The 23,272-nt window shown below is 40.2% G+C and overlaps 2 protein-coding genes across 8 annotated transcripts in view; one reads left to right on the forward strand and one right to left on the reverse strand.

Annotated features, from left to right (window-relative positions):
• PLGRKT (plasminogen receptor with a C-terminal lysine) overlaps positions 1-23,272 on the forward strand; it is a 278,175-nt gene that overhangs the window by 74,061 nt on the left and 180,842 nt on the right. The gene's annotated exons all lie outside the window — the stretch shown is intronic.
• The window catches only part of PDCD1LG2 (programmed cell death 1 ligand 2), a 61,326-nt gene that overhangs the window by 14,272 nt on the left and 23,782 nt on the right, over positions 1-23,272 (reverse strand). For all 5 annotated transcript variants that reach the window (XR_002916224.3, XM_024251967.3, XM_054519962.2 and 2 more), the window contains exons 3-4: positions 22,473-22,778; positions 7,380-7,649 (exon numbers count right to left, since the gene is read on the reverse strand). Coding sequence is in view for 4 of the 5 variants with exons in the window: in XM_024251967.3 (XP_024107735.1) it covers positions 7,380-7,649; positions 22,473-22,778 (576 nt within the window). In the remaining variant the exon portion in view is untranslated. The remainder of the gene's footprint in view (positions 1-7,379; positions 7,650-22,472; positions 22,779-23,272) is intronic.

The raw sequence follows: 23,272 nt of genomic DNA on the forward strand, positions 1-23,272 counted from the left end.
TTATTACAATTGGCCCTTTGCCTTGTTTCAGTTTTTCAACGTCCTAGCACTGAGGAGAGGGTGAGTTTAATAGAGGGGTGGATCAGAAGAATAATTCTGGAGGCTGGGGAAAGCCTTGTAAAGTCCTCTGCTGTGTGCAGATTAGAACAAGGGCTCCAGACTGACAAAATGCAGGGCTGGAGGAGTGTTCACCTACAGGGAGATGAAAGGGTACCCAAGTTAATTTGTGCCCTATTCAAAAGCTTGAATTTTACCTCTGGAGTCATTCACATGGAATAAACATGACAGGCTGGTACAGGAAAAACTGGACAAAACTGCTCAGGAGGAAGGGCTCAGTCCTCCCAACTTCCCAGCCCTCAAACCCCACTACCTCCAGCACAGTGCTATCTGAGAACCACAGATTGTTTTACTGGAGAAGAGATTAGACATTATTTAGTCTGAGCCCCTCATTTTAGAGTTGAGGAAGTAAGTCTCAGAGTTGCTAAATAATCTATCTGAGGTCATCACTGCTAAGTAAAAGTCAGTGCCAGGATTGCAAACCCAGATCTATCTGACCCAAAGCTCAGCCCCCACAGATATTTGTCTCCATCCAAAAGAGTGTGATTAACATTAAGGAAGAAAAGATAAGGAGCCTTGCTCATCCAAACATTGGATAGCCCATATTGATTATAATCTGCTTCTTAATTTCTAGTAAGTGCTTAGTAAGTACTTTGTGAGTCAAGGAGATCTGGGCCTCTCACTGTCCCCACAACAGGAGAGGTCCCTACCTCAGTGTCTTTATGCAAACCCTCGTCCTGTGCAGGTTCCCTCATAGTCTCTTCCACATACAGAAGCCCTACTCATCCCTGAAGACTCCGAAGTTGAACATCCAGTAGGAAATCAGTCTGCTTAGACTGTATTTGGAGGGCAAAGCCCTTATCTAAACTACCTCTGAGTCCTCTCTAGATAGAGCCAAGCAACAGCTACATGAAAAGTATCAATATGGAATTGTTGCACTGAATTGAGTGTCTCTTTTCTAGTCCACCTAGCCTGATCCTCCTAGTCATTTGTTACCTTGTGGTATACTGCTGGTTAATCCATTCTTTCTTTCAACTTTAGTATTAAGGAATTAGCTGGACACATGGCTTCTCAGAGACTATGTTTCCAAGCCTCCCCTGTAGTTAAGTGGGCCCAGCCATGTAATCTAAGTTCAGGCTAAGAGAGTGAGTTTTCAAGGTCTTGGCCTTAAAACGCTGAATGTGTCTTCCACCACTCATTTACTTTCTGAAGGTTGAAACATGGGTTTGGCACTGACTGAGCTTTGACAATTTTATAGGGACAGCATCCTGGAGAATGGCAGAGCAACAGATGAAAATAATCTGGATCACTGAATGACTCTATGGAACATAGCTACTTAGCTGCTCTGAACCACCTGAGTGTTACATGGAAAGAAATATACTTCTGTCTTGCTTCTCTCTGTATTTTGAGGTCTCTTCATTATGGTAGCTTAGCCTGTATCCTAATACTTATTCCTCTAAGTTGTTTTAAAATTCTTGCGTACTCTTTTGTTGTTTATTTTATTTATTTATTTATTTATTTGAGAAGGAGTTTCACTCCTGTTGCCGAGGCTGGAGTGCAGTGGCATGATCTTGGCTTACTGCAACCTCCGCCTCCTGGGTTCAAGTGATTCTCCTGCCTCAGCCTCTTGAGTAGCTGGGATTACAGGCACCTGCCACCACGCCTGGCTAATTTTTTGTATTTTTAGTAGAGATGGGGTTTCACCATGTTAGCCAGGCTGATTTTGAACTCCTGGCCTTAAGCAATCCACCCATCTCAGCCTCCCAAAATGCTAGGATTACAGGCATGAGCCACCGCGCCTGGCCAATAATGGCATACTCTTAGCAATGATATAATGATGCAATGGCAAAAAATATTTGCCTTATCCTTGCCACAACTTCATGAACTCACAAGTAAGGCATGCAACTTGCTAGAGATACCATATTTTTTTTTTACTGTTTGCACACTTTCTGAGTACTAAGCACTTTACAAGCACATTTCATTTAATCCTCATGATAACCCTATAAGCTATCTACCACTACTCACCCTCATGCTACACATGAGAGACTGAGTGCTAGAGTGGCTAAGTAGGATATTTAGGTTCTCAAAGCTAATAGAGAGTTTGAAATTTAAGCCTGTCTAACATCAGAGCCTATGCTGTCAACCACTGCCTGGAATCACCTCTAGGTCTCCTGGGAAGGATTCTCTTTTCTGCCAGGCCTACAAGGGTCCTTTTATATTTATTTTTTGTGCTGTAGTCCCATTCCATTTCCTAATGAAAATACAAAAACTGGCTGAGCAGAAGAACCCCTATTTCAAAAGGAAAATGATCTGTTGCTCCCTAACTTGTGCTTGAAATTTGGAATGTTCAGTCATCCATTCTAGTGTCACTGGAGTACCCTCCACCCACCATACTCTTCATTTCTGTGTTCGTTTTATACATTGACTTCCGGAGAAGCTTGTGGGTCACAGCAGTCCACAGCTCAATTTATGAGAATGAGTAGAAAGGGAACAGTCATAAGACAACTTAAAAATGCCCTTGAGAAATAGAAGCAAGGAACTCAGAGGCAGATGTGTGACTTTTGTTATTTTGTTGCTGGTATTTGTGCCACAAGCTAGAATATCATTTGGCTGCTCTGACCTGACTGTCCACACAGTCTGGTAGCTGGCATGATGGGACTGCGATTATCTAAGATGGAATCTCCAACCCAATCAACACAACATTTGTTGAGCACTTATTATGAACACAGGACTCTGCTTTTGCCTTAGTGTGGAATAAAGAAGACTTGTGTGAACAATGAAAATACATGGAAAATAAAATAGCAATTAAAAAGGCAAACAAATGGTCCAGGTAGTAGGTCTCAAAATGTGGGATGAGGGAAAGACCCCCTTGTGCCCTGGAGTGACTGAGCTGCCCCAGAGAGAGGGTGGGCTTGGAGTTAGTAGAGAGGGAAATAATGATATTTATGTGGAAAAACCTGAGCAAAGAAGGCATGGAGGTAGAAAAGGTGCAGCCAAGTTCAGAGAGCATGTGGTGAGGAAGGGATGGTTAATGAAGCAGAGGATCCATTTCAGTGAACAGTAGGACAAATACAAAGCTGGGAAGGATGGGTAAAACCAGGTTGAGAATTTCTAACTGCACAAAGATTTCTCCATCTCCCTGATGGCTGTATTTATGAGTGATACCCTAGGAGATCCTGAGCTCTGATGAAGACCCCACAGGTCTCTCCCATGGTTGTTAACTATTTAGTCAGTCATGTTGGCTCCCATGGAGACAGTGGGGTGGCCATTTTACTCCACTGTTAACTTCTCACAGCATAAAGGCTTCCAGAGCAATGGTCAGTGTGCCCTTTCACATCTCTACCATGCAGAATAGAACACTGACATAATCAGTGGTGTAAAGTTATTTCTCAATTCATCTCATACAGGCCCATATTTCCCTGGAGAGGTTCTTATATAAGAAGCGTCTTTCTAGAAAACTACAATTCATCCAAAATACTGGCTTACACTTAAACAGGCAGGAAATTCCACATAACGAACGACAGTTGAATAAACAATTCCAGGGAAAAAAAGTTCTTGTGGGATTGCTCATGTTTAATCCTCTTTAGAGGCTTTAGCTTTAGTATGAATTAGTTAGAGTTCATCTTTCATGAGGTGAGAAGTCTGTGGTCTCAACCATGATGTAAAGAGAGGTAGAGAATGTTGAAGACCAACTTGCCTAATTCATTTTTTTACCTGAAGTTGGTCCTAAAATTGATGGATTTCTAGTTTCTTTCTTTCCCCTCCCTACCTCCTCTCCCCTCCTCTCCTCTCCCCTTTCCTTTTCTTTTTTGGAGACAGAGTCTCACTCTGTTGCCCAGGCTGGAGTGGAGTACAATGGGCACAATTGTAGCTCACTGTAACCTCAATCTACTGGGCTCAAGTGATGCTCCTGCCTTGGCCTCCCAAAGTGCTGGGATTACAGACAAGAACCACCCTGCCCAGCCTCTAATGTTTTGATTTCAGTTAAGGTCCTTAGCATGACTCCTCTCTTCCCTTCTAAACTAATAATTTAGTTAGAAGGAAGTTGGGCTAATTTTAGTGTTGGCATTGGGTAGTAAATTGTGGATAGGTAGGGAAGTGGGAAGAGGGGAGCGATGACCGTGCATCTAGCTGCTTCTGAAAACTGTATCAGGGAAGAATTTTTTCCAGAAGAAAATACCAGGAAAGTAATGATGAGATGGGTATTTAGTCACTGCAAAGTTCTTAGAGTCTGGTCTGTGGATCAGTGTCACTCCATGAAAAAATTAATTTTAATTTGGCATAAAGCATCAGATATCTCTGATGCCTCAACTCATACCATGTCTGCCTCACCCCAACTGTACTTGATGGTGGTAGTTCTGTGCAAGGTCTAACTTCCTCCTGACAACCTCCTCAAGCATGTTCTACGTCTGTACCAGGGCTATCCCAATGCTGCAGGTTGTCCCCTCTCACCATTACTTCTAATGACTCACTTATAGAAGTTCACTCAACCCCACACATTTAGCCTCTGCTGGATCAAAGGTCTGGCTTCCTACGGGGAGTTCTATCAGGGGATACTGTGCTTGTTCTACTGCATCTAAAGCTGTGCTACTGGCCTGGCCACCTTGAGCTCTTCATATTGGCAGACCAGTGGGCAAAGAAAAAAATTACCATACTGGTGGAGTAATCAATCTTGATTATCATGAAAATCTTGAACACTGCTACATAATGGAGACAAGGAAGAGGATGTCTGGAACTCAGGGGTCCACTGATTCACTGGTTCTTTTTACTTCCATATCCAGTGATAATGAACATATATTTGCAACAACCCCAGTCTGTTAAGGGCATGCTGATCAAAAGCTCAGATCTCTTAGGGTCGTAAGTCTGGGTCATCCTATCAGGCAAAGAAACCATTCCATCTGGGGTGTTAGGTGAGGGAAATCTGGAATGTATGGTGGATGAGTGAGACAACAAATATCAACTGTGGCTTGGGATCAACAGCAGCAGCAGGAACTACAGCTTGTTCCACAAACTGGTGTATATTAAATCTTCTGCAGATTGTGGCTGCCTCCCAGCTGGAAGGCTCAGTGGCAGAGCTGACTTAATATAGGGCATGAGTGGATTTGAACAGTACAATTGGGGACTGTGTAGTCCTGCCTTATTTCCTCTCAGCCTCACCTTTCACTTCAGCCAGCTGGGGTAGAATTCTGGGTGGGCTTACACTCACTTCAAGGTCAGTAATTCATCTCAAATTGGATACTTTTCTTTCTGCCCTGCAACTTTTCTGATGCTACGGATGCTGGGGAAAGCTCACTCAGCCCACATGCTTGTCTAGCCCAGCAGCAGAATGGAGTTCATATTCCTGTCAACCAATGGGCATGAAGCAGATGAACAAGTCCTTCCACCTGAAATTCTTTGTTTGAGTAGACATCTTAGGAGGCTATCTACATGCTGGTCCTCGAATATTTGAATTTCTGTTGCCCACACAACAACTTTGATAATATACTCTTATATTACCCTCTCTTAGACTCCTACATCTCTTGCTTCTGCCCTCTGGGGTTGCCAATTAAATACCTGCATGCCACACAAGTCCTTATCATAGGCTCTGTCTTACCAGCTAAGACAAAGGGCAAAATGTGAAATACAATGACAATATAGTGAATTTTCTATAAAGCCAAATTGAATCAGTACTAGGGACTGTCCTTTAGTCTGAGAGTATATCTCTTCTCAGTAGAGTAGATAAAATGATGGCTCTCCCCAAAGATGTCCATATTCTAATCCCTGGAACATGTGAATATGTCACCTTACATGGCAAAAGGAATTTTGAAGATGGACCTTGAGATGGGAAGATCACCCCAAATAACCAGGGGGATGGAGTACCTAATGCAATCACAAGGGTCCTTAAGAGATGGCAAAGAGAAGCAAGCTAGTTAGAGAAAGAGATGTGGCTGATCACAGTGGCTCACGCCTGTAATCCTAGCAATTTGGGAGGCCGAGGTGGGCGGATCACCTGAGGTCAGGAGTTTGAGACCAGCCTGGCCAACATGGTGAAACCCCATCTCTACTAAAAATACAAAAATTAGCCAGGTGTGGTGGCATGTGCCTGTAATCCCAGCTACTCAGGAGGCTGAGACAGGAGAATTGCTTGAACTTGGGAGGTGGAGGTTGCAGTGAGCCAGGATCATGCCACTGCATTCCGGCCTGGGTGGCAGAATAAGACTCCATCTCAAAAAAAAAAAAAAAAAAAAAGAGAGAGAGAGAGAGAGATGTGGTGACAGAAGCAGAAGGCTGAATGATAGGGTTGCTGCCTCTGAAGATAGAGGGAGGGGCCATGAGGCAATGAATGCAGGTGGCCTCTAGCAGCTGGAAAAGACAGGAAAGTGGAATCTTCCCTTAGGGCCTCTGCAATCCTGCCGACACCTTGATTTGAGCCCAGTGAAACTCAAGTCTGGCTTTCTGACCTCCATAAGTATCAGATAATAAATCTATGTTGTCTTAAACTGTGAAGCTTGTGGTAATTTGATATAAGAGCATTAGGAAACATATGCACTCGGTGATGAAATTACCTGTCTCTTACAAAATGATTGTGATACTAGGTGTTAGTTGTCCTTACTGGGCAGAGAAAAGTTGTTATTCTCCCAAGATTGTTTGAAATTCTGCTGTATGAAGTTCAAAAGTATGGGATCCCTTCCAAAAATATCCACATAGTAAAGGCTCTGAAGAATTTTGTTAGAGACCACATTTCTTGGAAAAACCCATAACCAGCTGACTGGCAGCAAGTACAGCAAAGGAATATTCATCCTGCTGGCTCATGACACTGTGCATGAATCACAATGATTAGCTATTGCACTAGATATTTTCTGTTTCCTCTCCAGATCTATTCTGTGCATGTCAACATTGCTCTGAACCGTGAGAAGTTGACTTTTATGGAATACAACAGTGGACCCTTGTATTCTCTGACTTCTAGCTGGGTTCAGCCAATGGGAGGTGCTATCAGGAGATTGGAGGGTGGGAGGAGAATGAGTTGGGGTATTCATTCATCCAGTCTCCACCCTTTAGAGTTGCTGCATGTGGCAGCCTCCCTATTCTGTGGCTACAGCTCCTGGGAAGTGGGGCTTTCCCTACAGCTCCCTTCTGATTCCAGTAACTTCTCCAACAGTGGTAATTGCTCTCCCAACATTGAAGCCCCAGTGTTCTGCACTATCCTTTGTAGTTTCTCCAAATGGTGATCACACCTTTGTAAATAGTCCCTTTATTACACTCTCCTCAAATCACTCGAGTATGCCATCTGTTTCTTGTCTGAACCCTAACTGATAGACCTAGGAAGTGGGGGAAGCTCTTACTTTGAAGGTCAATGCTGGCCAAAGTAAGTTCCCTCACGTGAGTATTCCAGAACACACAGCTGAAGTTTCTGCCAGGGTGTGGCTTTAGGCGCAGAACACTGGTGACCTGGTAGAGGCCTTCAGGGGTCCTGGAGTGGCTGGTGTTGGCAGGAATGCTGACATTTGGCCAGGATACTTCTGCCAGAGGATAACCTGTAGCCTGGCAGGTGAGCTCTACCTCATCTGTTTCTGGAACCTTTAGGATGTGAGTGTTTATTTTCCTGTAGGAAGCTGGACAATAGAGAAGAAAAAGAAATAAGACTTTATTTTCTGATTCCTATAGAGCTTGGTACTTAATGCCATGTGAAATGAATAAAATTATCACTATCAATATTAAGTAATAATGGTTATCATTTGTAAACACATTCTATATCCCTGATATCATGCTATTTTCCACATACATTGAATTATTAATTCTTACAATGCAATAAAGATGGCATTGTTGATATTCCCAATTCTTGTGGACGGTTACTGAAGATAGAGAAGTTGAGTATTTTGTTCATAGTCATAGAGCTTATAACTGGTAGGACCAGTATTTGAACATTGGAATTCTGATTCCAGACCTCAACAGTGGTCTAAGCTACCACAATTTGTGGCTTCTTTCTTACAGTGCTATAAATTATTTCACAATTGGAGGCCAGAAAGAGGATGGAAAAATAAAAATCACGAGATTACTCACTATCTCACTTTATTTGGTACTTTTTCCAAACATCTTCAGTCAAAAATTTACTTTTTACTTCCTCCTTTCCTGTTTTCTTTGAGATTAAGAAGAGAAAAAAAAATAAAGACCTAGATAATGTCTATACATAGTAAAGAGTTGGGCATATTTATTCTGCACTTCTCCCTAACACATGCAGATACATACACACAAACACACACAGTTCATGCACACACGTGCTTCTTTGCAGTATATGCTGAGTGAATTAATCAGATATGGCTCCCTGCTCCAAGAAAGCTGAGATCTAAGTATAGTCATGTTGGAAAATACTATAGAGGTCCTTAAAAAACTAAAAATAGAATTACCACATGATCCAGCAGTCCTACTGGGTATATATCCAAAGGAATTGAAATTAGTATGTTGAAGAGGTATCTGTATTCCTTTATTCATTTCAGCATGATTCACAATAACCAAGATGTGGAACCAAACTAAATGTCCATCAACAGAGAATGAATAAAGAAAATGTGGTATATATACACAATGGAATACTATACAGCCCTTAGAAAGAAGTAAAATCTGTCATTCATTACAACATGGATGGAACTGAAGGGTGTTATGCTAAGTTAAATAAGCCAGGCACAAAAAGACAGATAATGTATGATCTCATTTATTTGTGAAATCTAAAAAAGTAGATCCCATAGAAACAGAGTAGAAAGGTGGTTATCAGAGGCTGGGGATGGGGAAGATGTTGCTCAGTCTCAGAGTAGAGGAAATATTTTAGTGATCTATTGCCATGTGTGATGACCACAGTTAATAATAATGTATTCTGTATTCAAATTTGCTAAAAGCATGAATTTTTTACATTCTCTGTTTTGAGATTAAGAAGAGAAAAAAAATAAAGACCACAGAAAAAACTTGGTGATATGATATGCTAACTAGTTTGATTTATTCTTTTTTTTTTTTTTTTTTTGAGACAGAGTTTCACTCATCACCCAGGCTGGAGTGCAACAGCATGATCTTGGCTCGCTGCAACCTCCACCTCCCAGGTTCAAGCAATTCTCCTGCCTCAGCCTCCTGAGTAGCTGGGATTACAAGCACCCGCCACTGTGCCCGGCTAATTTTTTCTATTTTTAGTAGAGATGGGGTTTCACCATGTTGGTCAGCCTGGTTTCGAACTCCTGACCTCAGGTGATCCACCTGCCTCGGCCTCCCAAAGTGCTGGGATTACAGGCATGAGCCACTGTGCCCGGCTTGATTGACTCTTTCTATAATCTATACATAGATCAAAACATCATATTGTACCCCATAAATATACATTATTGCCAGTTAAAAATAAATTTTAAAATTAAAACATTATAACCTTATAAAAACTTTAAAAATAAAATAGGCATGATATTCCAAGAGACTAGAAGACACAAGAACAAACCTTCCAGTGGTCTTAGATAATAGCTAAAAATAAACAAATATCAATACCATATGCAGTTACCAGGCAGTGTGGAAAGTCACCTGTTGATATTTGGTGAGAGGAAGAGGGAATGAGCACTGGTTTCCATTCGGTAGGAAATATTCTTTTAAGAAATTAAATTTCAATACAATTTTTGAAGTAAGGGTAGTCTTGAAGTAAAGGCAGAGGTGTGATACAATTTTTTCTCCTAAATTGTTAGAAGTATAAGTAGGTACAAACTTTGTGAAAAGCAATTTCACATTAAAATAATGGTAACAACCATGTGAAAACCATCTGATGTGTATGATTTACTTATTGTTTTCTATGTGTTGAGCTTTGTGCCATATCCTTTTACATCCTATGGAAGAGAAGGAATGTTCGTGCCCTTCTTCACAATTTTTGCCCCTCTGTTCCCCTCCTGTGTTGTGGGGTCTCAATGTTAAGAGTTGACAATTTGATTCATTATAGCAAACAACACCCACTAGATCTGGGTTCACTAGAGAGCAGGGTCACTGCACAATGAAACATCCACCAGAACCTGCGTGCACTTTGGCTCTCCCTTGAAATTCTTGTCTCCATGTGGTCAGCACACCCAGCTGGGCCTCCTGGTATGTCCCAAAAAGTGCTGACATCTTTCCCCTTAATGTATAAATATACATAATACATATAATACATTATGTCATTTAAATGATATGCAGACCCTATGAGGTAGGTAAAATTAATATTACTATTTTGTAATGCATTCTTAATTGGAATCACCATAAGAGGATGTGTCTCTGTGTAATTGCAGATGTCTAGGGATGGTGCAACATAAGCAGGTGGAGGAATATGCTCTGGGGTTCTTAGGAGCGCCCAGCACTAGTAGAAGATAAGGCAATTCAGGCACTGAAGCAGCCTACTGAAGGACTTGACCTGTTAGACTCGCCAGTCTCCTTGAAGCCAAAACTTTGGCCTATCTTTCACAATCAAACAGTACCTGAAGTGTGCATTTTGAGTACTCACTTTATCTCTCATTTTGTATTATTTATCTACACTTATTTTTCCTTGGTTCAATGTTTTTTGTAATCATTTTATATGATCATACTGTAGATTATTTCTGCAAGCTCTCAAGTCTTTTGGGGAATGAAGTAGAACAAGAACAGGAACAGAGTACTGTGGGTGAGGGTCCAGGCCACTATTGCAGGTGGCTTGGACCAAGAAGCTGATCTTGGTGTCCTGGATGAGAAGTGATTTCAGAAGTAGGGATGCCAGGAATTGGGAGCTTGGCTGAGACTTTGACTTGGGATACATGAAGGAGCAGATAGGGAGACAGAGAGAGAGCTCTTTCGCTACAAGAATCAGCAAGGTTTGGGGAAGGGACAGGAGCCCACATCCTACATTTTTGCAGTATCAGAAATGTCTCCACAGCCTCTTTCTTATTTGGGAGGTGGCAGAAAAGGAATTGCTTCCCACAGTGGGGAAGCTGGACTGAGGGTGATATTCTTAGGAAAAGATGAGTAAATTTTAGAATTTAAGAGGTGGGAGTACTCCAAAAATTCAAGTCATCTGACTTACTGCTCAATGAAAAACACCTTCTATGGCAATTCTCCTAGATAATTGCTTTGATGATTGTTCCACATACACTTGAAAACAATGTGTGTTCTGTAGTTGCTGGGTGTATGTTCTATATATCATATGTCCATTAGGTCAAGATGGCTAATTGTGTTGTTCAGATTTTCTATTTTCTTAATTGTTTGTCCTATCAGTTGTAATAGAGATGAGTTGAAATCTCAAATGTAATTGTGGATTTGACTAGTTCTCCTAAGTCTGCCAATTGTTTAATATTTTGAAGCTATACTGTTAAATGGACACACATTTAGGATTGTTATGTGTTCCTTTAGAACTCACTCTTTTAACATTATGAAGTGTCCCTTGTTATCTTTAGTAATATTTATCTTCTGATGTTAGTAAACTGCTAAATAACTTTTGCCTGAAAACATCTATGAATGGAAACTCCTACCTCCTCTAGAAGCAGTCTTTGCCATGATTATACAATAAGCAAGTTAAACTTCCATTGGAAAGATTTTCTTCATGCCAAGCAAAATTGTGCCTCTTTGTAGCTTCTACCCATTGGTATTTGTCTAGTTTAGTAACACAACATATGGTAAGCACCATAGTTAAAAACATGAGTTCAGAACCTAAGCAGTTTGAGTAGGCTTTAGTCAAGGGCTAGTTATATAACCTCTTAAACCCTCAGTTTTCTTGTTTATGAAATGGATACAGCAATACTTATCCTTAACAAGGGTGTTAATTAGATGTCTAGAACATAGTAAACACTCAATTAGTGTTAGCAATTATTGCAGGTAACACTTCTGGTATTTGAATATAACTGGGAAGACTCCATCTAGTCTTTTCAACCCTAAGTAAAACATGCCTACCTCCTTTAAGTATATCTCACAAGACACGGTCTTCAGACCCATTTCCAGATAGTAGTCTTTGGTTATAGTTTAGTTTTGCCAAGTTCTTTAAAAAGGATAGTATAACACAATCTGTATTCTAGATATTATCTAAGCAGCACAAATATCCAGGGTTTTAATGTAACCTAAGGTCACAAGATCAGTTTTGCTAAATATATGATCTGCTGCTCAGTTAGGCTGGCTATATCCTTACAACCTGAATAACAGACCCCTTAGCACTTGGAGATTGTCTCCAAGTTGACTCAAGACCATCAGCCAGCCTTCGTTGTCCCTGACTCAACAACTACTAGCTGTTCAGTCTGTTATAGATCTAGTCAACTGTATTATTATCCCACCTTTTACCACCTGATACACAAGGTGTGTGCTTTGTGCGTCCTGGGTCTGTTTGCCTTCAGATCCATCTCTCACTTTTTCTTCTCTGCTCTGTGTTGCAGGAAGGCAGACTCCTGTGGCCTGTATAGCCTAGGTACATGACAGCCAATAGGAAACAGGACAGGAACACTAGAGGGTGGACGGGAGGGAGAAAGGAAGGTATTTCTCCCCTATGCTCTATACTTCTATGGCCTCTTCAGCAGAAGATGCATCTCTTCCCTGGCTCCAGATACCAATGGACAGGCCCATTGGGTTCCAGTGTCTGTCAAGTGACTTTAATCCCTGGGCTCCATTAACCCTGCCTTCCCCCTTTTCACTATAGCCTAGTGGTAGGAGCAGCTTTCTGCTATTGCTAATTTCTGAATTGCTTCCCTGTTCTCTGTTTGGCTTCTCAGTCTCCCTCATTAAAAGAATTACTATTTTCTGCTTTAGATTTCCACAGGTTTAAATGGTTTCTCTTTCCCTGGTTTGTTCTGGCTGTCTGACAGATATGTTACAAGCAATACTATAATTTCTGAAATAAAGGTGAGCTGTATGGTAATATCTGTTTTATAGTCATAATGACAGTAAATAAATGGAAAAATGTAGTTTTACATGCCTTGGTCTTAGAGGATCTATGCAAGTTTCTAGTAATCAGTTAAATCTTTTAGGACTGCTTTCAATTCATCTGTTAAATTGCCTGAAAAGGAATAGCAGGTTAATGAGTTTGTAATTCCCAGGAGCTTTCCCCCCCCGTTGAAATTCAGGACATTGTTTTCTGTTTTAAAATAATTTCTTTCTTTATTTAAAAAAAATGTATTATTTTACTCCTAGGCTTCCCGCTACTGCAGGCGGAGCTCAGGACATTGTTTTCTTGACTGCGATTTTCTTATACCCTTCTGTTTCCCCAAGGGAAAAAAAGACACTGAGATTTGGCTCTTTTAGCAAATGCTTTCCTTGGGCCTTAGAGGCTTAAATGTACAGTTGTCTTTTCACTCCTGCCTTGCTTCTCTTTGATTGTTTCCTTCCTCTGCCCTTGGTTTCTTCCTTCTTAGGGTGAAGGCCCTTTTAATGGTGGTCATGCTGCCTCCTTCCTGTACTTGCTGAAGTTGAATTCTTGTCATTCTTGGGCATTTTTTGTTGTTTTTTTTTTAATTTATTTTTTATTTCAATAAGTTTTTGGGGAACAGGTGGTGTTTGGTTACATGGATAAGTTTTGTTTTTTGTTTTTTTGGAGATGGAGTCTCACTCTGTCACCCAGGCTGGAGTGCAGTGGTGCGATCTCGGCTCACTCTCGGCTCACTGCCACTTCTGCCTCCCGGGTTCAAGCAATTCTCCTGTCTCAGCCTCCAGAGTAGCTGGGATTACAGGCGTGCGTCACTATGCCCGGCTAATTTTTGTATTATTAGTAGAGATGGGGTTTCACCATGTTGGCCAGGCTGGTCTCAAACTCCCGACCTCAGGTGATATGCCCACGTCGGCCCCCCAACGTGCTGGGAATACAGGCATGAGCCACCGCGCCTGGCCATGGATAAATTCTTTAGTGGTAATTTCTGAGATTTTGGTGCACTCGTCACCCAAGTAGTATACACCGTACCGAATGTGGAGTGTTCCTTTTTTTTTTTTTTTTTTTTTTCTGAGACAGAGTCTCGCTCTGTCGCCCAGGCTGGAGTGCAGTGGTGCGATCTCTGCTCACTGCAAAATCCGCCTCCCAGGTTCAGGCCATTCTCCTGCCTCAGCCTCCCGAGTAGCTGCAACTGCAGGCACCTGCCACCACGCCCGGCTAATTTTTTGTATTTTTAGTAGAGACAGGGTTTCACCGTGTTAGCCAGGATGATCTTGATCTTCTGACCTCGTGATCCACCCGCCTCGGCCTCCCAAAGTGCTGGGATTACAGGTGTCAGCCACCACGCCTGGCCCAAATGTGGAGTTTTTTATCTCTCACCCCCAACCATCCTTTCCTCCAAGTCCTGAAAGTCCATTGTATCATTCTCATGCCTTTGCATCCTCATAGCTTAGCTCACACTTATGAATGAGAGCATACAATGTTTGGTTTTACATTCCTGAGTTACTTCACTTAGAATAATAGTCTCTAATTCCATCCAGGATGCTGCAAATGCTATTATTTCATTCCTTTTCATAGCTAAGTAGTATTCCATGGTGTGTGTGTATATGTATATATATATAATATACATATATATGTATGTATAATATATATACCACATTTTCTTTATCCACTCACTGATTGATGGGCATTTGGGTTGGTTCCATATATTTGCCATTGCAAATTGTGCCGCTATAAAAATGCGTGTGCAAGTATCTTTTTTTGTATAATGACTTCTTTTCCTCTGGGTAAATACCTAGTAGTGGGATTGTTGGATCAAATGGTAGATCTACTTTTAGTTCTTAAAGGAATCTCCACACTGTTTTCTATAGTGGTTGTACTAGTTTACATTCCCACCAACAGTGTAAGAGTGTTTCTTTTCACCACATCCATGCCAACATCTATTATTTTTTTGTTATGGCCATTCTTGCAGGAGTAAGGTAGTATTGCAGTGTGGTTTTGATTTGCATTTCCCTGAGAATTAGTGATGTTGAGCACTTTTCCATATGCTTGTTGATCATTTGTGTATCTCCTTTTGAGAATTGTCTATTCATGTCCTTAGCCCATTTTTTGATGGGATTATTTGTTTTTTTCTTGCTGATTTATTTGCATACCTTGTAGATTCTGGATATTAGTCCTTTGTCAGATGTATCGATTGTGAAGATTTTCTCCCACTCTGTGGGTTGTCTGTTAACTCTGCTGATTATTTCTTTTGCTGTGCAGAAGCTTTTTAGTTTAATTAAGTCCCTATTTATCTATTTATTGTTGTCTTTGTTGCATTTGCTTTTGGGTTCTTGGTCACGAAGTCTTTGCCTAAGCTAATGTCTAGAAGGGCTTTTTCGATGTTATCTTCTAGAATCTTTATGGTTTCAGGTCTTAGATTTAAGTCTTTGATCCATCTTGAGTTGATTTTTTATAAGGTGAGATATGAGGATCCAGTTTATTCTTCTCCATGTGGCTAGCCAATTATCCCAGCACCGTTTGTTGAATAGGGTGTACTTTCCTCACTTTATGTTTTTGTTTGCTTTGTCAAAGATCAGTTGGCTATAAGTATTCGGCTTTATTTCTAGGTTCTCCATTTTGTTCCATTGGTCTATGTGCCTAATTTTATACTAGCATTATGCTGTTTTGGTGACTATGGTGTTATAGTATGGTTTGAAGTTAGGCAATGTGATGCCTCCAGGTTTGTTCTTTTTGCTTAGTCTTTCTTGCTTTGGCTATGTGGGCTCTTTTTTGGTTCCATATGAATTTTAGGATTGCTTTTTCTACTTTTGTGAAGAACGATGGTAGTATTTTGATGGGGATTGCATTGACTTTGTAGATTGCTTTTGCCAGTATGGTCATTTTCACAATATTGATTGTACCTATTCATGAACATGGGATGTGTTTCCATTTGTTTGTGTCATCTATGATTTCTTTCAGTAGTGATTTGTAGTTTTCCTTGTAGAGGTCTTTCATGTCCTTGGTTAGGTATATTCCTAAGTATTTTATTTTATTTTTGCAGCTATTGGTTGATGTTGGTGTATAGCAGAGCTACTGATTTGTGTACATTAATTTTGTATCCTGAAACTTTGCTGAATTTGTTTACCAGTTCTAGGAGCTTTCAAGATGAATCCTTAGGGTTTTCTAGGTATATGATCATATCATCAGCAAACAGCAACAGTTTGACTTCCTCTTTACCAATTTGGATGCCCTTTATTTCTTTCTCTTTGAGTGCTCTGGCCAGGACTTCCAGTACTATGCTGAGTAAAAGTGGTGAAAGTGGGTATTCTTGTCTTGTTCCAATTCTCAGGGAGAGTGCTTTCAACTTTTCCCCATTCAGTATAATGTTGGCAGTGGGTTTCTCGTAGTTAGCTTTTATTACCTTAAGATAAATTTTGTGCTAATTTTGCTGAGGGTTTTAATCATAAAGGATGCTAGATTTTGTCAAATGCTTTTTCCGAATCTATTGAGATGATCATGTGATTTTTGTTTTTAATTCTGTTTGTGTGGTGTATCACATTTATTAACTTGTGGGTGTTAAACCATCCCTGCATCCCTGGTGTAAAACCCACTTGATCATGGTGGGTTATCTTTTTGATATGCTGTTGGATTTGGTTAGCTAGTATTTTGTTGAGGATTTTTGCATCTATGTTCATCAGGGATACTGGCCTGTAGTTTTCTTTTTTTGTGATGTCCTTCCTTGGTTTTCGTATTAGGGTGCTACTGGCTTAATAGAATGATTTCGGGAGGATTCCCTCTTTCTCTATCCTGTGGAATAGTGTCAATAGAATTGGTACCAATTCTTCTTTGAATGTCTGATAGAATTCAGCTATGAATCTATGAATCTGTCTGGTCCTGGATTTTTTTTTGTTGACAATTTTAAAAGTTACCATTCAATCTTGCTGCTTGTTATTGATCTGTTTATAGTTCCTATATCTTTCTGGTTTAATCTAGAAGGGTTGTATATTTCCAGGAATGTATCCATCTCCTCTAGCTTTTCTAGTTTGTACGTGTAAAGGTGTTTATAGTGGCCTTGAATAATCTTTTGTATTTCTGTGATATGAGTAGTAATATCTCCATTTCATTTCTAATTGAGATTATTTGGATCTTCTCTCTTCTTTTCTTGGTTGTCAATTTTATTTATCGTTTCAAATAACCAGATTTTTGTTTCATTTCTCTTTTGTATTTTTTTTGTTTCAATTTCATTTAGTTCTGCCCTGATCTTTGTAATTTCTTTTCTTCTGCTGGGTTTGGGTTTGGATTGTTCTTGTTTCTCCAGCTCCAGGAGGTGTGGTGTTAGATTGCCTATTTGTGCTCTTTCAGACTTTTTGATGTAGGCATTTAATGCTATGAATGTTTCTCTTAGCACTGCTTTTGCTGTATCCCAGAGTTTTGATAGGTTGTGTCACTATTATCGTTCAGTTCAAAGAGTTTTTAAATTTCTGTCTTGATTTCATTGTTCACCCAATGATCATTCATTATTTAACTTCCATGTAATTGCATGGTTTTGAAGTTTCCTTTTGGAGTTTATTTCCAGTTTTACTCCACTGTGATCTAAGACAGTACTTGATATAATTTTGATTTTCTTAAATTTATGGACACTTGTTTTGTGGCCTACTATATAATCTGTCTTGGAGAATGTTCCATATGCTGATGAATAGAATGTATATTCTGCAATTGTTGGGTAGAATGTTCTGTAAATATCTGTTAAGTCTATTTGTGGTAGGGCACAGTTTAAATTCATTGTTTCTGGTTTGAAGTACTTCTGTCAGCTTCAGCCCATTCCTGGTGTTGGCTCTTCCCATCCCCCTGCCCTGCCCAGGCCTTCAGGATGGTTTGGCCCTTGGTGTTCTTGTTTTTAGTGCCTCTTCTGCGACCCTGTCTGGAAACCTTTGCACAGACCAGTTCTCAACCCCAGCTCCTCTGAGAGACCCCTGGGCTCCTGGGACCTCTCTGTTCTTTGGCCATGCTCCCGCCCCTTCCTCAGATGGATTGCCCCCAGTAATGTAGGTGCCACCTGGCTTTTCAGAAACCACAGTCCCTTATCACTGTCTCTTTCAGAATCTCCAGTCATTCCACCTCATAATTTGTTCTGTCCTTTTGAAATTAACTCTTTTCACTATATTTGATAAGAATTTCTGCCCAGACATCAGCGAAGGTGCTATAAACAAACCCATTTTCAAGCTTTATGCCATGGATCAGGCATTTTAAGATAAAATCATGTCCTTCTTCTAGTCCTACTTCATTCATGGGAACCCTCATTGGGGCCTCAGATCTATCTTGCTTCTTTTAGATACCCTGGATCAGGGTAGCCTACTCTTAGGTGATGGTCTTCAACTTTTTTTTTGCTTGTATTCCTCCTAAAATAAGTATGATGCAGTATGCTCTTCTCACCTATTAAGTTGATTCTTAGAATTTTTCATAAGTTTCTATACTGGAAAAACATATAATGTTCAGCATCTTATGAATTTTTTTAGTAAAACAATTATTTTACTCTTACATATGTATCCAAAGGTGTCTAAATATAAAAGAAGTTATCTTTTGTATACAACATCATCCTTGAAAAATACATATAAATATTTAACAACAGTATATAGCTTCAAATAGCTAGAACGAGTACATTGAATGTTCTCAACCCAAAGAAATAATAAATATTTGAGATGATGAATATGCTAATTACCCCGATCTGATCACTATACATTGTATGTATTGAAACATCACTATGTACCCCATAAATATGTACAATTATTGGCAATTAAAAAAAGATAAAATACATTTCACATATACGCCAAAAAATGGTCTCAAAAGAAGGTGCACATAACTTCAGAATTTTTTCTGCTGTTATGTCTGTTATTGCTTGTAATCATGTTTTCACAGTAAACTTAGTGTGTCAATTTCTTTTTTTTTTTCTTTTTTTGAGACAGAGTCTCACTCTGTCGCCCAGGCTGGAGTGCAGTGGCGCGATCTTGGCTCACTACAAGCTCCACCTCCCAGGTTCACGCCATTCTCCTGCCTCAGCCTCCCCAGTAGCTGGGACTACAGACGCACACCACCATGCCTGGCTAATTTTTGTTGTATTTTTTAGTAGAGACAGGGTTTCACCATGTTAGCCAGGATGGTCTCGATCTCCTGACCTCATGATCCACCCGCCTCGGCCTCCCAAAATGCTGGGATTACAGCCGTGAGCCACTGCGCCCGGCCTAATGTGTCAATTTCTAAAATATATATACATAGTACAATATAGTTTCCACAGGAAAAAAAAATATGCATCTAAAACAATATTACATATTTTAAATAAGCTCTTACAAACAAAAGAATATGTATGAAACATGCTGGAATAATTTCCTGTGTTAAAAAAGGGGAATGAGACTGGAGAATGTGGAAAAAAGAGAATAAATAAATAAGACAAATAACAGAGGCTTTTTGGGTAAGGAACCTAATCTATTCAATTCCCTCTAAGTAAAAATAAATAAATTATTAAATAAAAAAATTCTTCTCTGTCTAAATTGTTTCTTTTCATTCATTGAAACTCACTTCCAATTTCACCTTCCCTACAGAATTTTATCTTAATGTAACATATTTTTGTTTGACAGATTTTGTATTATCGTTATATGTCTTTACAACAACAAAATATTTATAGCTATTGAAATTAAAACTTTTCTCTTGTGACTATGAAGCTTTAAGTGTTCAAGGTTTTCTGCATTGAGATCTAATTTCTTTTTTTTTATTATACTGTAAGTTTTAGGGTACATGTGCACAACGTGCAGGTTTGTTACATATGTATACATTGCCATGTTGGTGTGCTGCACCCATTAACTCATCATTAAACATTAGGTATGTCTTCTAATGCTATCTCTCTCCCCTCCCCCAACCCCACAACAGTCCCCGGTGTGTGATGTTCCCCTCCCTGTGTCCATGTGTTCTCATTGTTCAATTCCCACCTATGAGTGAGAACATGCGGTGTTTGGTTTTTTTGTCCTTGCGATAGTTTGCTGAGAACGATGGTTTCCAGCTTCATCCATGTCCCTACAAAGGACATGAACTCATCATTTTTTATGGCTGCATAGTATTCTGTGGTGTATATGTGCCACATTTTCTTAATCCAGTCTATCATTGTTGGACATTTATTTCTATTATTATTAACACATATTTGATCAAAATGTAAAGTGTTATGAATATTGATAATTATTAAACATGAAAGATGAAAATTTATTGGAAATGTGTCTCTTAATAAGATGGATATGGCTCTCTTTTCCAAATTATTCATGAATCTGAAGAAGCATATGACATGGTTGGAATGATTCTATATAATAGAATTCAGCCTCAATTCTATTTCTGTTTTTCATTTTTTTGTAGCTTTTAAAGGCTAAGGAATCTTGTTTATATGAGTAAATCAATGGGAATGGAAGCAGTTTCGTTACAGCAATGCCATTTCATTCTTTGACCTGATTTACATGGCAAAAATTACTCATTTTTGATTATCAGCTATTAACTTTATAAGGGCCTCCTTGAATGTTGTTGAAAGCAGAAAATTTGATACCACATTATTTGCAAAAGAGTTTTTAGTCATAACAGTTCCATCAGGTGTCAATGTTCCCAATCATTCTTTAACACTACAGAGGGTTTTACACCCTGGGACAATGGACTATATTCATGATGAGTGAGTGGTAGGCTTAAAAGAGGAAGTGTTTTAGGGGAACCCCAAGAGCCTTGCCTGGCATGCACATTCTCAGGCTCGTCAATTTTGGGAACGAGTATTTGGGGAAGATGAGGATCTAGAAACTCACTTCCTAAAACTGCCTGTGCCCATACATCCCTTGAAAAGTCTTTGTAATCCCCAAATATCCCAGTTTGATGACCAACACTATAAGGAACAAATCTCTCCGCAACTGAGAAATCCCTGGTCTAGGTAAGGAGTAGGCAGGGTGCCTCCCCAGGAATGAGAGACAGTTCTCAGCTTGAGAGAATGGGCAGAAGGCCTGGTCCATTAATACAGCATTCAGATAGAGATCAATAAAAACAGGTGGTGATTTAGGGTTGCAGATATTCGAGTACATCAAGGCATCCTGAGAATGTACAGCCTTACATTAAGGGAACTCAGACTAACTTCAGTGTTCTAGAGTTCCTCCCAGCTGCTGCCTGGATGTAGGAAATGCAATAAAGATAGAAAACAGTTACATCTAGGCTAATGGCTTTCCTGGTGACTCATTGATGGTTGAGGTGTGAGGAGGTCACTGTCCCTGTAACAACTGAGGGTCTTTTAACCAAGTCTCTGGACACTTATTATATGTCGGGTACCGTGCTCAGTTCTTTATGTTCATTATCTCTCTCAATGTTGACAACAATCCTGTGTGGTTGGTACTACTATTGTTCGTCTTCTACAAATAAGCAAAATGTGAGGTTATGAAAGGCAAAATAACCTGCCCAAGGACAAGGGTGAACACAATATTCATCCTCATGTCCAGTCCCTCTAGTTTGTCCTTCTTTGTACCAGATCATAAAGTCACACACTTTCTTGCCAAGGTTAATGGTTTTTTGGGGCCAAAACCCACAGACCCTCTAGAAGACAGTACAGACCATCTGAGGTCCAATGCATGGGAGGGGAGAGGCCAGAGAAATATTGGCATCATTTATCTCGGAGCACTCAAGCCTGGCGACCATAAGCCAATGAACAAGCAAAATCTATTTTTTATAGTTGTTATATGTCTTTCCTCAAATCACCTTTTCTAGAACAAACAAGAGTGTGAAGATTCTCTTTATATTTAGATTTTCAATTGTGCTGGAGTGGAGAGATCCCTGAATCCAGAGGAATAGGGACAGCTATAGACTTCATGGGACTCTCTTGGGCTACCCACTTCCCTTCTCTGGATCTCAGCTACTTCATCTGCAATAAATAGGGCTTGCATTTGAGCAGTGTTTTCCAAACTTGTAACTTTTTATGATCCAAAGTAAGAAAAAAAAATTTGTACCATGACCCAACACACACACACACACACACACACACACACACACCCCTCAGAAATTAGTTTTACAGTACTCAGCCCTACTCTGTGATGTCTTCTGATCTACTCTGTCTATTCTCTTCCATTCATTATTTTTTAAAGGGTGGGAAACATGCATCTGGTTGCTACTCACTAAATTGATATTTTAATCCATGAATGGGTGGCAAACTATGGTTTTAAAAACTCCGGATTCAGGGTATAAACTATGGAAAAAGAGTATCTTAATAATCAAGTCAGGGATGTTCCATGGGAGAATTGTGAATTAGGCAATGCTTATTTTTCATACCCTCCCACATTTCAAGGACTAATTTTCCTGGCCTCCTCCAGTCCCATTTTATTCCTATAGGTCCTACCCCCTTTCACTTGTACTTCAGCTGCTTTGTACTCAGATGGCAAAAATTATTTCCGAGCAGATGCTTTCATTTTCTCTGAAATAGCTTTCTCCTTAAAAGCAGCCTGCTTGTTTTTGCTTGAGCTACCTTTAATGGGTTTCTGTGACTTGCAGGTCCTCTGTTGGAGAGATACTTCCATGGATTCTAGTCCTTGACAGCACTCACCTTTGACTTTCAGAGTCAGGTACTTGTAGTCCCAGGCGACCCCATAGATGATTATGCATTGGTACTGTCCTTCGTCCCTCACTTGAACTTGAGGTATGTGGAACAAGGCCTTCCCTAGGGGCAGCTGCTCCTCCAGCAAAGTGGCTCTTTCACGGTGTGGGGATGTATCATTTTCCACCTTTTGCAAACTGGCTGTTATTGCTCCAAGGTTCACATGACTTCCAGTGTCAAAGTTGCATTCCAGGGTCACATTGCTGCCATGCTCTATTATGTACAGTTCCTTAGGGACTGTCACTGTGAATAAAGCTGAAAAGAAAACAAGATATTTTGCCATTGTCTGCCTTTACTTTACATTCCAGTTCTTATAAAGTGTAACCTGAGACCCATCTCACCCCCATTTTCCAAAAGGCACCTGTCTTATCTGGACATTCCCTTGGCGAATCCTTTTCTCCTTTGCCCCATCCATCTGGACAAGAGTGGGATTCTTGACCCGCTGATCTGAGGTGGCTCTCTCCTCCAAACATTCCCTCCTGTGCAGCTGACTGCCCTTTGCTCCTCTCTGGGCACCCCAGCAAGAGCTTCTGGTGGACAGCACTGCTTGCTCTCAGAGGCCTCTCCCACCTCCAGTCCCTGACCCCCCGAGCCCTGCAGTCGTTCCAGGTCATCTGTCATATAAGAACAAAATGCTTCCTTTCGACTTCCGTACCATCAAGGTCTGAGCTCATGTTACTTAAATACCTTCACATCCTATTCTCCAGGTTCATTTCCCTCAATCCATATTGATTAATCTATATATTTTT

This window comes from Pongo abelii, chromosome 13, assembly GCF_028885655.2.
Source record: "Pongo abelii isolate AG06213 chromosome 13, NHGRI_mPonAbe1-v2.0_pri, whole genome shotgun sequence".
Taxonomy (NCBI): domain Eukaryota; kingdom Metazoa; phylum Chordata; class Mammalia; order Primates; family Hominidae; genus Pongo; species Pongo abelii.